This window comes from Aedes aegypti, chromosome 3, assembly GCF_002204515.2.
Source record: "Aedes aegypti strain LVP_AGWG chromosome 3, AaegL5.0 Primary Assembly, whole genome shotgun sequence".
Lineage (NCBI taxonomy): Eukaryota > Metazoa > Arthropoda > Insecta > Diptera > Culicidae > Aedes > Aedes aegypti.
Window position 1 is genome coordinate 178,999,547 of NC_035109.1, and position 15,052 is coordinate 179,014,598.

General features: G+C 44.6%; 1 protein-coding gene across 1 annotated transcript in view; it reads right to left on the reverse strand.

Moving 5' to 3' along the window:
• Positions 1–7,460: 7,460 nt before the first annotated feature.
• Positions 7,461–15,052, reverse strand: part of LOC110677948 (zinc finger protein OZF-like) — a 37,309-nt gene continuing 29,717 nt past the window's right edge. Inside the window, exon 2 of the mRNA XM_021850023.1 lies at positions 7,461–8,884. Coding sequence (XP_021705715.1) covers positions 7,517–8,884 — 1,368 coding nt within the window. The 3' untranslated portion in view covers positions 7,461–7,516. The remainder of the gene's footprint in view (positions 8,885–15,052) is intronic.

Below are 15,052 nucleotides of genomic sequence, written 5' to 3' on the forward strand. Positions count from 1 at the left end.
TAATCGAAAAGGTGAAAACCAACTACCGATGGCACCAAGAAGGAATCATTCATCGTTTGAAGTTTCATACACTGGACCACTAAACAAATTGATGACACTTGATTGCAACTGAAAATTATTAATTTTGATCACAATAAACTAAAACGATACTGACGGCTACTGGAACGATCGACCGTTAAAAATAGCACCAGCGAAAACAACACTCACGACCGGAGAGAACGACCAAAACAACCACCACCGGAGGAGACGAAATCGCACACTGTGTGCGATTAGGATTGACTGGGACGATTGGTGTCAGCGAGTTGCTTGCTTGTACAGGTCAGTGCTTAATGTATTACACCAATCGTACACGGAGAAATATTTTTACCTAATTTTTGAGTTAACTTTACCCAAAATTAAGTATATCGATTATAGTTTCAACCCAAAATCTCTCGGTTTTCTCTTTCTCTCACACGAATGTTGTCAAAAATAGAGAGAGCTGCATCTACCCAATGGGGGTACTTTGGCCCAATAAGCCAAATTTGGGTAAATGCAACTTTTCTTATTTTTGGGTCGAAAGAACTCAATTTTGCGTTAAATCAACCCAAAATTGAGTTTATTTTTCTAATGGAATTAAAGCCAAACTACCTAGTGGGGACCTTGGAAATTTAGCCAAAATTGAGTTATTGGGCTCAACTACGGAATTGCGTTGAAACAACCCAAAATTGAGTTGAATTCCGTCTCCGTGTATAAGTCTTGTCGGAGCGTGAGCAAATAGATAGCTACATTTGAATATTTTTTCGTCACTGTGGATGTGGTTGCACCAACATACTTTTCGTGGAGCATAATCGAGGGGCCCGCAAATGCGAATTGGCGATTGATGCTTTCACTATTGAGAAAAAACAGTTCTGTACCGTGATATTCCGGCACACAATTCGAGGCGCAGAAACAGCCTTCCCAGGACGTACCTGTGGAGAGGGTGGAAATTCCTGCTTGTTCAGGTAAATATAAGAATTATTCTACAGTGTATGTCTAGCCGAGGCTAGGATTAGCAGAATTCTACATCCACGTTTTCTTGTGTCCAAAACTATCCGAGCATACAAATATGTTTGTGGACAGATTGAACGAGGTTACTAGTGCCGGCCAGGTGACGGTTCGGCTGGAAAAGCTAGATGAACTGTGGGAGAAGATCAACGATGTGATCCTGGACATCGAGACCCACGAAGAGTTTGCCGAAGAGGACGAGATCTCTTTCAAGAAGCGGACTTCGGCAGCAAGTATTACAACACCAAAGCCTTGCTACTGGACAAAATCAAGGAGTTAGAGGAGCCGTTTGGGAATAATCAATCTGTTCAAAACCTGAATGTGTCGTAGCAACCTACCATCGAGCACGTGCGGCTGCCTCAGATCAAGTTGCAGACCTTCGACGGCAACGTCAATGAGTGGTTGAGCTTCCGTGACCTGTATACGTCGCTCATTCATTTGAAGGTAGACTTGCCGGATGTGGAAAAATTCCACTACCTGAAAGGATGTTTGGAAGGTGAAGCAAGGGCGCTTGTGGACCCTTTAGCAATCACGAAGGCCAACTACCAAATCGCTTGGGACATCCTAACGAAGCGGTACAATGATAGCAAGCAGCTGAAGCGGCGGCAGGTTCAGGCATTGTTTAGTCTTCCGAAGCTGACCAGCGAGTCGGCGTCGGAGTTACGGTCCCTACTGGAGGGATTCGAGCGAACTGTTCAAACGTTGGACCAGCTAGTTCAGTCCGGCGATTATAAGGATTTGTTGCTACTGGATATCCTATGCTGTCGCATGGATCCAATAACGAAGAGAAGCTGGGAGGAGTTCTCTTCGACCAAAGAGCAGGATGCCATCAACGATCTGATCGAGTTTCTACAGCGAAGAGTCAGAGTTCTTGAGTCCCTTCCCGTAAAATTAACGAATGGCAAATCAGAGTTTCCACTACAGGAATTGGGTCCTAAAGCCCTGTCCCAATTTTAGTGCCAAACGCTTAAGTTTAGGCCAAAAACACATGTTTACTCAATTTTCTAATGTTTTCCGTTGGTTTAAGCCCAAAATTTTTTTTTTTAGATTTTGTCACATCCTTTGGCTTAAACTCAAATTTTGGGTGTATTTTGTTTTCCGTGTCCCTTACGAAATGTCAGATAGGAACAACCCCAGTGGTCGAACTAAAGCCCCTGTGGTGTTTTTGCCGACTAAGCGAACGTCAAACATGATCAAAAGTGTCAAGGTTCATTTATGGACCAAATTTTTAAATTAAAGTTTAAACATGATACAGCCATTATTTGAGCGCGAAAAATTGCTAAAGTAATTACAGTAACATGCTTTTTCGTGTTATTAAATAAAAACAAGATTTCATTACACATTTTAGGACCCAATTAGAGCCGTTACACTTCCGAACGAGTTACAGCCAACTCCAGTCAACAATTCGAAGCTGTGTAGCGTGCTATGAAGACCACCTCCTTTACGAATGTCCAACTTTCCAATTGATGATCATAACGGATCGTGACATGTTGTTGCGAACCAACAAACTCTGCCGAAACTGTTTCAGGCGAGGACATCGAGCAGAAGAATGCCATTCTCGGTTCAGATGTCGGACATGCAATGGTAAACACCACACTATGGTCTGCTTCAAGCCTACCGACAACGTTAGTAGCAACGGATCCCCATTCGTCCAAACTTCTACAGCAGGCAGTAGTAACCGATCGCCAGGGAGGCCGAAGATTCCCCATGGAACGCCTACCCTGGTAGAATCCAGAGTTGTGGAAGGACCACAACCAAACAGATTCATAACCAGTAACATGGCGATATGTTCGAAAGAACTACCAAGGGGCGGTCCATTAATTACGTAAGGGTTTATGGGGGGAGGGGGGTCTGAGATTTCTTACGTGCTATACAATTTATTTTTAATTTTCATACAAAAAATCTTACCATGGGGGGAGGGGGGGTTGAAAAACCCCGAAAAATGTCTTACGTAATAAATGGACAGCCCCCAACCTGGCTTTCTCATGAGAGAATATCGCGGTACCCAAAAAGGTTTTGTCGAAGACAAGAGAATCATCAGCTGAGTCCTACATCCGACCATTGGCGTACAGAAAAGGAATCAGACAAAGGGGTATACCATTGCAGAGTATTCTGGGGCACTCAGAATTCAACAAAGAGAAAGAATAGCAAGCTGGTAAGCTACCCGAATGCAGCAAAGACTGCAAATGAACGATATCCAAGAGTTGATAGTAAATCCAGCGGCATTGGTGTTGTAAATCGGAGAAGATAGACTACCTAGATTTAACAACGAGGTGTTCAGGACTAGTGTAGTATCTATCTGGGAATACAATGACGACCCAACAAAGACATCGATGAAGAGGAGAGTGAGTCCCAATCAGATGAGTTGTAGCGAAGAAACCGATGAACCGGAGTTTCCAAATACCACCGGTTATCAACTGGAATAATGGTCAACCCAATTAAACAAACCTGAGATGGCCAATCCGACAATTCAAGCCAATTCGAGGAATCAAGGCTAAACCCAATCCAGGAAGGAAGAGGAGCCTGCAAGAGCAGACAATCCGAAGGAATACGTAGAAGGAGACCAGTCCACATGTGCACGAGAGTTTGTTCTTCTTTCATTTCAGAAATCCCAGTCATTTCAGGGCGGGCGGGGATGTTCGAGTATCACAACGATCGGGAATCCCTTTGAAGAACCCCCCGGTGTAGCATAACCGATCTTTGAACGAATTACTTCGTCACCCAACTATCATCAGTGCGAATTACGTCGACAAATGGCTCAGACGGAGCCTAGATCCCGGTTCAGAATCGAATCCCCTATATATGTGTAATTGTTAGTTAGTTTAATAAATGTAGTGTCATAAATAAATGTTGTGTTTATGTGAAATAATGTGTAATGGACTTAATAGATTGTGAATTTGCTAATTTGATGTGTTGAGTGGATAAAACCCCGAGAAACCCCATCAAGAATCGTGATTGTGAAGCACTGTTTTTCATTATTTTGGATACACCAATACATTTTGGACTCTCAAAGTATATATTTTGGACACCCGGCATTTTTTATCGTTTGGCGACAAAGCTCACGACACTGATTGTATAATATGCTTGCCCATAGTCTAACCAATCGAATGACAATGGAAAACCGAAGAAATTCTACGCTTTTAGTTTAGAAATTTGAAAAAAAAATTTGTTTGCATTAGAAAAATTTCTGACGGCTTCAATTTCTGTGTGTAACGTGTTGTAATGGTTGCATGGATAAACAGATTAAGTTATATTAATTTCAGATAAAATAAACACATGTTCTAGGTACAAACGGTTGATGCAAGCGCGGAATAGTCCCATCTTTCAAAATGACAAGCAAATAGAGTTGGTCTTTCGATTTAATGGCTGGTCGCTGATCATGAGTACTGTGCAAAAGGATAGGGCAAAAAACGGTCAAGGAATGATTCCGCTACCGAAATTACTTGAGCTGTACGCTGCTGAGAAGTAGAGCTCATTTCATTACATCGGGAACGCCTGCTGTACAAATCAAATGAAGCTGTCACTTTTCCGTACGGAAAAATGTGCCGCTCAATTATTCCGCAAGTAAAAGTGACATTTAGCTTATACTAGATCAGCTGTCAAAATAACTTTGGTAAAAGGAGAAATTTTACTTGAGCACTTTACGTTTCAGGTGCATACCACGGCTAAACTAGGAAATTTTGCAAGAAAATGGTCCAGGGGGTCCAAAATATATAGGGGTCCAAAATACATTAGTTACCCTATACAGGGAGTTGCGCGAAGAGACTTCTTTGAATGATTGTTCTTCTTTGTCTTCGAAAATAGCCCCTATGTTTTTCTGGTCTGCTCGATAGGTATACCTATGGGTATAATCACAAATTTCATTACGCTGAAGGGGGTGGGTGGGTGCCCTTAAGATGTTACATGTTATTCATACAAAATGCGTTACGAGGGAGTGGGTGGGTATCGAAAATGACCATTTTTGGCATTATGAAATTTGTGAATAAACCCTATAGACTGTCAAGCCGTTCGATCACGGAGAAAAACAAAAAAATGGTAATTTCAACCAATTTCCAATTAATTTCAAACAAAATCTTAGGTTCAATTTTGCACAAACAAAATTCAAGTTTGATTTTACCGCTTACATTGTTTAAAACAAACTAAGATTCAATGTTATTTTCAAAACCATAAAAGATTTGAAAACAACAAAAAATTGTTTCGAACAACCATAATATTTGTTGTTTCGTTTGACAGATATAAAATCAACCAATTTATTGGGTTGTTTCAAACTAGTTGGACCGGTTTGAAATAAACAAAATTTATTTTGGAATAAACAAATTTGGAATAAAAAAAAATATTTTGGAATAAACAAATGCGTTGTTTAAAACAAACGAGTAGCTTGTCTATATTTTGTTTTCTTGTTTTTATTTTATTTTTATTTCAAAACGCATTATGTATATTTTACTATCTGATTTATTTTTATAAAGGTGAAGAATTCAACTTACAAATTTAAATACGATTATTACCATATAAAAAATAATGTCCATGAACTTTAACATTACTCTGAATTACAAGCACCCTAGAAATTTGCAGTCGTTATCGCCTATTGCCATATTCCGATGCGAAAGTATTATGTGGAAAACTATATGTTCGAGTGCCATCAGTTGTATTATCTGCAAACAAAGTTCAATAATAATAAATTCCCATTACGGATATTATTAAAACTATATGCTTACCTATCGGTATTTCTTAGATGGGGAGACTTAATTACGGTAGCATTTTGTAATGGAATACGATGGAGCTCTGGAGATTCTTAACACCTGTTATGACCAGCTATGGCAATTGAATTATATTTACAGAATTTCGCTGTAGTTATTTACTAGTTCAATAGAGGACACCAATTTACAAATATTGAACACTGTTCCTCGTTCAGTCTAATTCAGTATTGGATTGAAACTGTTGAGTTCGAGTTGAATTGTGATTCTAAATAACACAGCAATGTTAAGAACGCGCAAGTTTATTAGAAACAACAGAAATTTTAGTTAGCAATAACTAAAAAGCTCATTTTTAAATAAACACATATTTTAATTTAAAAATACCTTAGAAAACAATTTATTTTAACAAGCTTCAAGTGAGATGAACAAAAAATTAGGTTAAATTAACCAAATCTTTAACTTGAATTTCAAACAAAATTTTAGTTGTTTCAAACTACATGGTTTTTTCTCCGTGATAGGTAGATTTGGTTTCACTCTTCGCGCAACTCGTCAGACTCTGAATCAGAGATATACCTCTATAGACCATTTTATTAAGCTAGTCACAAACAAACAGACAAAACAGTTAGAACAATTCTGGACAACCATTTCAAAAGGGCACACCGACATTTGTAAACATTAGCTTTGCAAGACGCTGTTGAGCCCAATTCAACTCGATCACGCTCACCAATACCTCTACCAGAAAGAGCTAACACCAATCTTCCTGGTAGTGGTATTGGTTTGCGTAGGCAGGCTGAAAAGGGCCCAATAGCAACATTTCTGAAAAAAGGCTCAAGACTTCTTGGGCTCTTTTCAAATATTTGTCCAGAATTATCAAATTAAATTATAGTACCGTAAACATTAACGCACAATACTAAGAATACTGATATTCACCTTATAGAAACTATTACGTCAAACTCGAACCAAATTTTAACGATTAGCGATTCTCTGTACGAAAAAACAAATGCAAGCCACAAATCAACCCAACTTTATTTTTTTTTTTTTTGGCTCAATTCGGCTCTTTCATGGGATACCCCAAATTTGGGTTGGGTTCATTCATTAATTTCATAAAGCCAAAAATGGTCATTTTCGATACCCACCCACCCCCTCGTAACGCATTTTGTATGAATATTTCGCGAATTTTGTATGGGCTGTAACATCTTATGGACACCCACCCACCCCCTTCAGCGTTATGAAATTTGTGAATATACCCTTAACTGACATATAGCTACCATTAGGTAGTTTTCGTTTGACAACAACGAAAAAACAACTCAATGGCTCGCACAGTAGACCGGATATACACCTGCATCTACGCCAGTTTATGCGGGAAGGTATAGGGGTGATTTATGGCAGAGGCTTGCTGTTTGGTTAGCAGACTGCCTATGTATCAGGCGTAAGGAAAGGCGTGCTATAATGATGAAAGAATGGAAGCCATCGGAAACGTTTCAGTCTGTCTCTGGTTCTAGCAAATGCAATGACGCCTTACCTTCTATCAAAACAAACCATATTATACAATAATCTCAAACAAATCTAGAATAATGGGAATTCAGCAAATTTGTGTAATGGATCGCCATATTTTTCGCTAAAATTCTCAATTCAGAGCAAATAAAAATAAAAATCTGAATCTTGGGATGAAGAACTAATTGTTCGGGAACTTCAAGAAAGATGTCAATTGGGATTTCCGGTAATTAACATAAACATTTCATATACATGATGTTATTATAGGTTGTTTATTTAACTCACGTAGAAATAGGAAACGGATTTTACTGATCGCCTTCTTCACATACTGAGTGGCGTTTCATGTGTGACTTCAACGTACTTTTCAGCGTAAAACCTTTGTTACAAACCGTGCACACGAAGTTCTTTTCTTTTGTATGAGTTAAGCTATGGGTCTTTAGATTTGCTTTTTCCTGAAAGCATTTACCGCAGGTTTCACATTTGTACGGCCGTTCTCCTGTATGAATACGCATATGCCTTGATAGGTTGTTACTACAGGGAAAAGCTTTGTCGCAAACTTTGCATTGGTAAGGTTTTTCCCCTCTATGAACGCGTTCATGTATAACATGTGAAGCTTGATTGTTGAAGACTTTTCCGCAAAATGAGCAAACGTAAGTTTTATAATATTTATATTTTTTGCGTGGACGATTATCAAACATTAATTCAGGGTTTCTTTCTTCGGGAGGTAAATGCATTTGTTCATGACGCACGAAGAATCGATATCCTTTGAATACAGCTTCACATTTTGAACATTTGTAATGCACTCCAGCGTGAACGGATTCATGAAATTGTAAGTGTGTTTTTTGCGTAAATTTCCGGCCACACAGTTTACAATCAAAGTTTTGTATTTTATCGTGAATTTCTGATATGTGTCGAAGTAAAGCTGCTCGACCGCTAAAATCCTTATTACACTTATCACACGGTAACCTCTTGTTAGTACCCGCATGGATTGATTCGTGCTTTTCCCATACCGTTCGACGTGAAAACCATTTCGAGCATGTTCGGCATTGAAATCGTTTAGAACCGTGTATTTTTACGTGTTGAAAATATTCGATTCCTTTCGTGAACTTTTCATGACAAGTATGGCAAGTGTAAACTTTGGCTGTCTTTTTATTGATTGTTTCAGAGCTAATTTCAGTCAAGATTTCAGTATTATTTTTAAAATGGTATGATTCGTAAACTTTGGGCGTCTTATTTTTATCGATTTGTTCAAGGCTGATTTCAGTCAAGATTTCAGTATTATTTTCAGAACTGTTTGATTCGTAAACTTCAGCCGTCTTATTTTTATCGATTTGTTCAGGGCTGATTTCAGTCGAGATTTCAGTATTATTTTCAGAACTGTTTGATTCGCTCTTGATATCCACCGTATTTTTTGTATCAAAAAGAATCTCTGTTTCATATACCATGTCAGACTCATTTTCAATCAAATAATCCAATGTTTCAAACACTTCGTCATCTGTTTCCGATTTCGACCTTATCATGGATTGCATTATCTCGTCTTTTATTGGAACACTGAATGGTACTCGTAACTTGGCATCAGTTTCCTCACATCGCTTACGAAAACCATATGCTATTTGCAAATCTGCATAACATTTAGTGCAGATATGTTGAGGCAGGCCATCGTTTTCAGAAATCTGAAATGAAATAATGTATAATCTAATGTAAAATTCCAGAAATCTGAAATGAAATAATGTATAATCTAATGTAAAATTCCTTATTTCAGAATAACCTAATTCAATAAACAATAAAAAAAAATTGATGTTCTAACCAAATATGGAATGCATTTACACTAAACGATTTCTATATCGTATCGCGATTTCAGAATAAATGAGCATGAGCATGAGCATGAGCATGAGCATAAATGGCCGTACAATTCGTAGTTGCTACTCCGTGATTGACCAGAGCAATCAAGGTTGCACAGAGATTTGATGAATGGGGCTTGGGATTAGCTTACCATTCCTCAATGTGCACAAATTGAGAGCTCAAATATTCAAAGTCAATAACGACGCCGGCCACGTCCTTACGGTCATTGGGGAAGGGAAGGAATGTTAGATAGACAACCATTGTTACTAGAGACCGAAGAATCTTCTGCATCTCCACAGTTGTCATGGGAAGGATATTGGGTTAATGGGATAAGGTAGAGATCTGGGAGTCACCAATGTTTGGTGATGCGATCCATAATATAATCACGCCTAACCGGATTCGCGATATTATTCGATAATCACATTGTACGCCGAACACGCCACGCGAGCGACGCGCAGCATGATTGATCCTGCTCACATCACCCGCCCCGAAGGAGCAAGTGACGCGAGCAAAAGACCAAACACTACTAACCCGATTCTCGATCCGCGACACTATTATATCACGCTACGCGAGCGACGCGCAGCATGATTGATCCTGCTCACATCACCCGCCCCCGCAGGAGCAAGTGACGCGAGCAAAGGATCAAACACTACTAACCTATCTCGCGATCCGCGACACTATTATATCACGCCACGCGAGCGACGCGCAGCATGATTGATCCTGCTCACATCACCCACCCCCGCAGGAGCAAGTGACGCGAGCAAAAGATCAAACACTACTAACCCGATTCTCGATCCGCGACACTATTATATCACGCCACGCGAGCGACGCGTAGCATGATTGATCCTGCTCACATCACCCACCCCCGCAGGAGCAAGTGACGCGAGCAAAGGATCAAACACTACTAACCCGATTCTCGATTCGCGACACTATTATATCACGCCACGCGAGCGACGCGTAGCATGATTGATCCTGCTCACATCACCCACCCCCGCAGGAGCAAGTGACGCGAGCAAAAGATCAAACACTACTAACCCGATTCTCGATCCGCGACACTATTATATCACGCCACGCGAGCGACGCGTAGCATGATTGATCCTGCTCACATCACCCACCCCCGCAGGAGCAAGTGACGCGAGCAAAAGATCAAACACTACTAACCCGATTCTCGATCCGCGACACTATTATATCACGCCACGCGAGCGACGCGTAGCATGATTGATCCTGCTCACATCACCCACCCCCGCAGGAGCAAGTGACGCGAGCAAAAGATCAAACACTACTAACCCGATTCTCGATCCGCGACACTATTATATCACGCCACGCGAGCGACGCGTAGCATGATTGATCCTGCTCACATCACCCGCCCCCGCAGGAGCAAGTGACGCGAGCAAAGGATCAAACACTACTAACCTATCTCGCAATCCGCGACACTATTATATCACGCCACGCGAGCGACGCGCAGCATGATTGATCCTGCTCACATCACCCGCCCCCGAAGGAGCAAGTGACGCGAGCAAAAGACCAAACACTACTAACCCGATTCTCGATCCGCGACACTATTATATCACGCCACGCGAGCGACGCGTAGCATGATTGATCCTGCTCACATCACCCACCCCCGCAGGAGCAAGTGACGCGAGCAAAGGATCAAACACTACTAACCCGATTCTCGATTCGCGACACTATTATATCACGCCACGCGAGCGACGCGTAGCATGATTGATCCTGCTCACATCACCCACCCCCGCAGGAGCAAGTGACGCGAGCAAAAGATCAAACACTACTAACCCGATTCTCGATCCGCGACACTATTATATCACGCCACGCGAGCGACGCGTAGCATGATTGATCCTGCTCACATCACCCACCCCCGCAGGAGCAAGTGACGCGAGCAAAAGATCAAACACTACTAACCCGATTCTCGATCCGCGACACTATTATATCACGCCACGCGAGCGACGCGTAGCATGATTGATCCTGCTCACATCACCCACCCCCGCAGGAGCAAGTGACGCGAGCAAAAGATCAAACACTACTAACCCGATTCTCGATCCGCGACACTATTATATCACGCCACGCGAGCGACGCGTAGCATGATTGATCCTGCTCACATCACCCGCCCCCGCAGGAGCAAGTGACGCGAGCAAAGGATCAAACACTACTAACCTATCTCGCAATCCGCGACACTATTATATCACGCCACGCGAGCGACGCGCAGCATGATTGATCCTGCTCACATCACCCGCCCCCGAAGGAGCAAGTGACGCGAGCAAAAGACCAAACACTACTAACCCGATTCTCGATCCGCGACACTATTATATCACGCTACGCGAGCGACGCGCAGCATGATTGATCCTGCTCACATCACCCGCCCCCGCAGGAGCAAGTGACGCGAGCAAAGGATCAAACACTACTAACCTATCTCGCGATCCGCGACACTATTATATCACGCCACGCGAGCGACGCGCAGCATGATTGATCCTGCTCACATCACCCACCCCCGCAGGAGCAAGTGAAGCGAGCAAAAGATCAAACACTACTAACCCGATTCTCGATCCGCGACACTATTATATCACGCCACGCGAGCGACGCGTAGCATGATTGATCCTGCTCACATCACCCACCCCCGCAGGAGCAAGTGACGCGAGCAAAAGATCAAACACTACTAACCCGATTCTCGATCCGCGACACTATTATATCACGCCACGCGAGCGACGCGTAGCATGATTGATCCTGCTCACATCACCCACCCCCGCAGGAGCAAGTGACGCGAGCAAAAGATCAAACACTACTAACCCGATTCTCGATCCGCGACACTATTATATCACGCCACGCGAGCGACGCGTAGCATGATTGATCCTGCTCACATCACCCACCCCCGCAGGAGCAAGTGACGCGAGCAAAAGATCAAACACTACTAACCCGATTCTCGATCCGCGACACTATTATATCACGCCACGCGAGCGAGGCGCAGCATGATTGATCCTGCTCACATCACCCGCCCCCGCAGGAGCAAGTGACGCGAGCAAAGGATCAAACACTACTAACCTATCTCGCGATCCGCGACACTATTATATCACGCCACGCGAGCGACGCGTAGCATGATTGATCCTGCTCACATCACCCGCCCCCGCAGGAGCAAGTGACGCGAGCAAAGGATCAAACACTACTAACCTATCTCGCAATCCGCGACACTATTATATCACGCCACGCGAGCGACGCGTAGCATGATTGATCCTGCTCACATCACCCACCCCCGCAGGAGCAAGTGACGCGAGCAAAAGATCAAACACTACTAACCCGATTCTCGATCCGCGACACTATTGTATCACGCCACGCGAGCGACGCGTAGCATGATTGATCCTGCTCACATCACCCACCCCCGCAGGAGCAAGTGACGCGAGCAAAAGATCAAACACTACTAACCCGATTCTCGATCCGCGACACTATTATATCACGCCACGCGAGCGACGCGTAGCATGATTGATCCTGCTCACATCACCCACCCCCGCAGGAGCAAGTGACGCGAGCAAAGGATCAAACACTACTAACCCGATTCTCGATTCGCGACACTATTATATCACGCCACGCGAGCGACGCGCAGCATGATTGATCCTGCTCACATCACCCACCCCCGCAGGAGCAAGTGACGCGAGCAAAAGATCAAACACTACTAACCCGATTCTCGATCCGCGACACTATTATATCACGCCACGCGAGCGACGCGCAGCATGATTGATCCTGCTCACATCACCCGCCCCCGCAGGAGCAAGTGACGCGAGCAAAGGATCAAACACTACTAACCTATCTCGCGATCCGCGACACTATTATATCACGCCACGCGAGCGACGCGTAGCATGATTGATCCTGCTCACATCACCCGCCCCCGCAGGAGCAAGTGACGCGAGCAAAGGATCAAACACTACTAACCTATCTCGCAATCCGCGACACTATTATATCACGCCACGCGAGCGACGCGTAGCATGATTGATCCTGCTCACATCACCCACCCCCGCAGGAGCAAGTGACGCGAGCAAAAGATCAAACACTACTAACCCGATTCTCGATCCGCGACACTATTATATCACGCCACGCGAGCGACGCGCAGCATGATTGATCCTGCTCACATCACCCACCCCCGCAGGAGCAAGTGACGCGAGCAAAAGATCAAACACTACTAACCCGATTCTCGATCCGCGACACTATTATATCACGCCACGCGAGCGACGCGCAGCATGATTGATCCTGCTCACATCACCCGCCCCCGCAGGAGCAAGTGACGCGAGCAAAGGATCAAACACTACTAACCTATCTCGCGATCCGCGACACTATTATATCACGCCACGCGAGCGACGCGTAGCATGATTGATCCTGCTCACATCACCCGCCCCCGCAGGAGCAAGTGACGCGAGCAAAGGATCAAACACTACTAACCTATCTCGCAATCCGCGACACTATTATATCACGCCACGCGAGCGACGCGCAGCATGATTGATCCTGCTCACATCACCCACCCCCGCAGGAGCAAGTGACGCGAGCAAAAGATCAAACACTACTAACCCGATTCTCGATCCGCGACACTATTATATCACGCCACGCGAGCGACGCGTAGCATGATTGATCCTGCTCACATCACCCACCCCCGCAGGAGCAAGTGACGCGAGCAAAAGATCAAACACTACTAACCCGATTCTCGATCCGCGACACTATTATATCACGCCACGCGAGCGACGCGCAGCATGATTGATCCTGCTCACATCACCCGCCCCCGCAGGAGCAAGTGACGCGAGCAAAGGATCAAACACTACTAACCTATCTCGCGATCCGCGACACTATTATATCACGCCACGCGAGCGACGCGTAGCATGATTGATCCTGCTCACATCACCCACCCCCGCAGGAGCAAGTGACGCGAGCAAAATATCAAACACTACTAACCCGATTCTCGATCCGCGACACTATTATATCACGCCACGCGAGCGACGCGTAGCATGATTGATCCTGCTCACATCACCCACCCCCGCAGGAGCAAGTGACGCGAGCAAAAGATCAAACACTACTAACCCGATTCTCGATCCGCGACACTATTATATCACGCCACGCGAGCGACGCGTAGCATGATTGATCCTGCTCACATCACCCACCCCCGCAGGAGCAAGTGACGCGAGCAAAAGATCAAACACTACTAACCCGATTCTCGATCCGCGACACTATTATATCACGCCACGCGAGCGACGCGCAGCATGATTGATCCTGCTCACATCACCCACCCCCGCAGGAGCAAGTGACGCGAGCAAAAGATCAAACACTACTAACCCGATTCTCGATCCGCGACACTATTATATCACGCCACGCGAGCGACGCGCAGCATGATTGATCCTGCTCACATCACCCGCCCCCGCAGGAGCAAGTGACGCGAGCAAAGGATCAAACACTACTAACCTATCTCGCGATCCGCGACACTATTATATCACGCCACGCGAGCGACGCGTAGCATGATTGATCCTGCTCACATCACCCGCCCCCGCAGGAGCAAGTGACGCGAGCAAAGGATCAAACACTACTAACCTATCTCGCAATCCGCGACACTATTATATCACGCCACGCGAGCGACGCGCAGCATGATTGATCCTGCTCACATCACCCACCCCCGCAGGAGCAAGTGACGCGAGCAAAAGATCAAACACTACTAACCCGATTCTCGATCCGCGACACTATTATATCACGCCACGCGAGCGACGCGTAGCATGATTGATCCTGCTCACATCACCCACCCCCGCAGGAGCAAGTGACGCGAGCAAAAGATCAAACACTACTAACCCGATTCTCGATCCGCGACACTATTATATCACGCCACGCGAGCGACGCGTAGCATGATTGATCCTGCTCACATCACCCACCCCCGCAGGAGCAAGTGACGCGAGCAAAAGATCAAACACTACTAACCCGATTCTCGATCCGCGACACTATTATATCACGCCACGCGAGCGACGCGT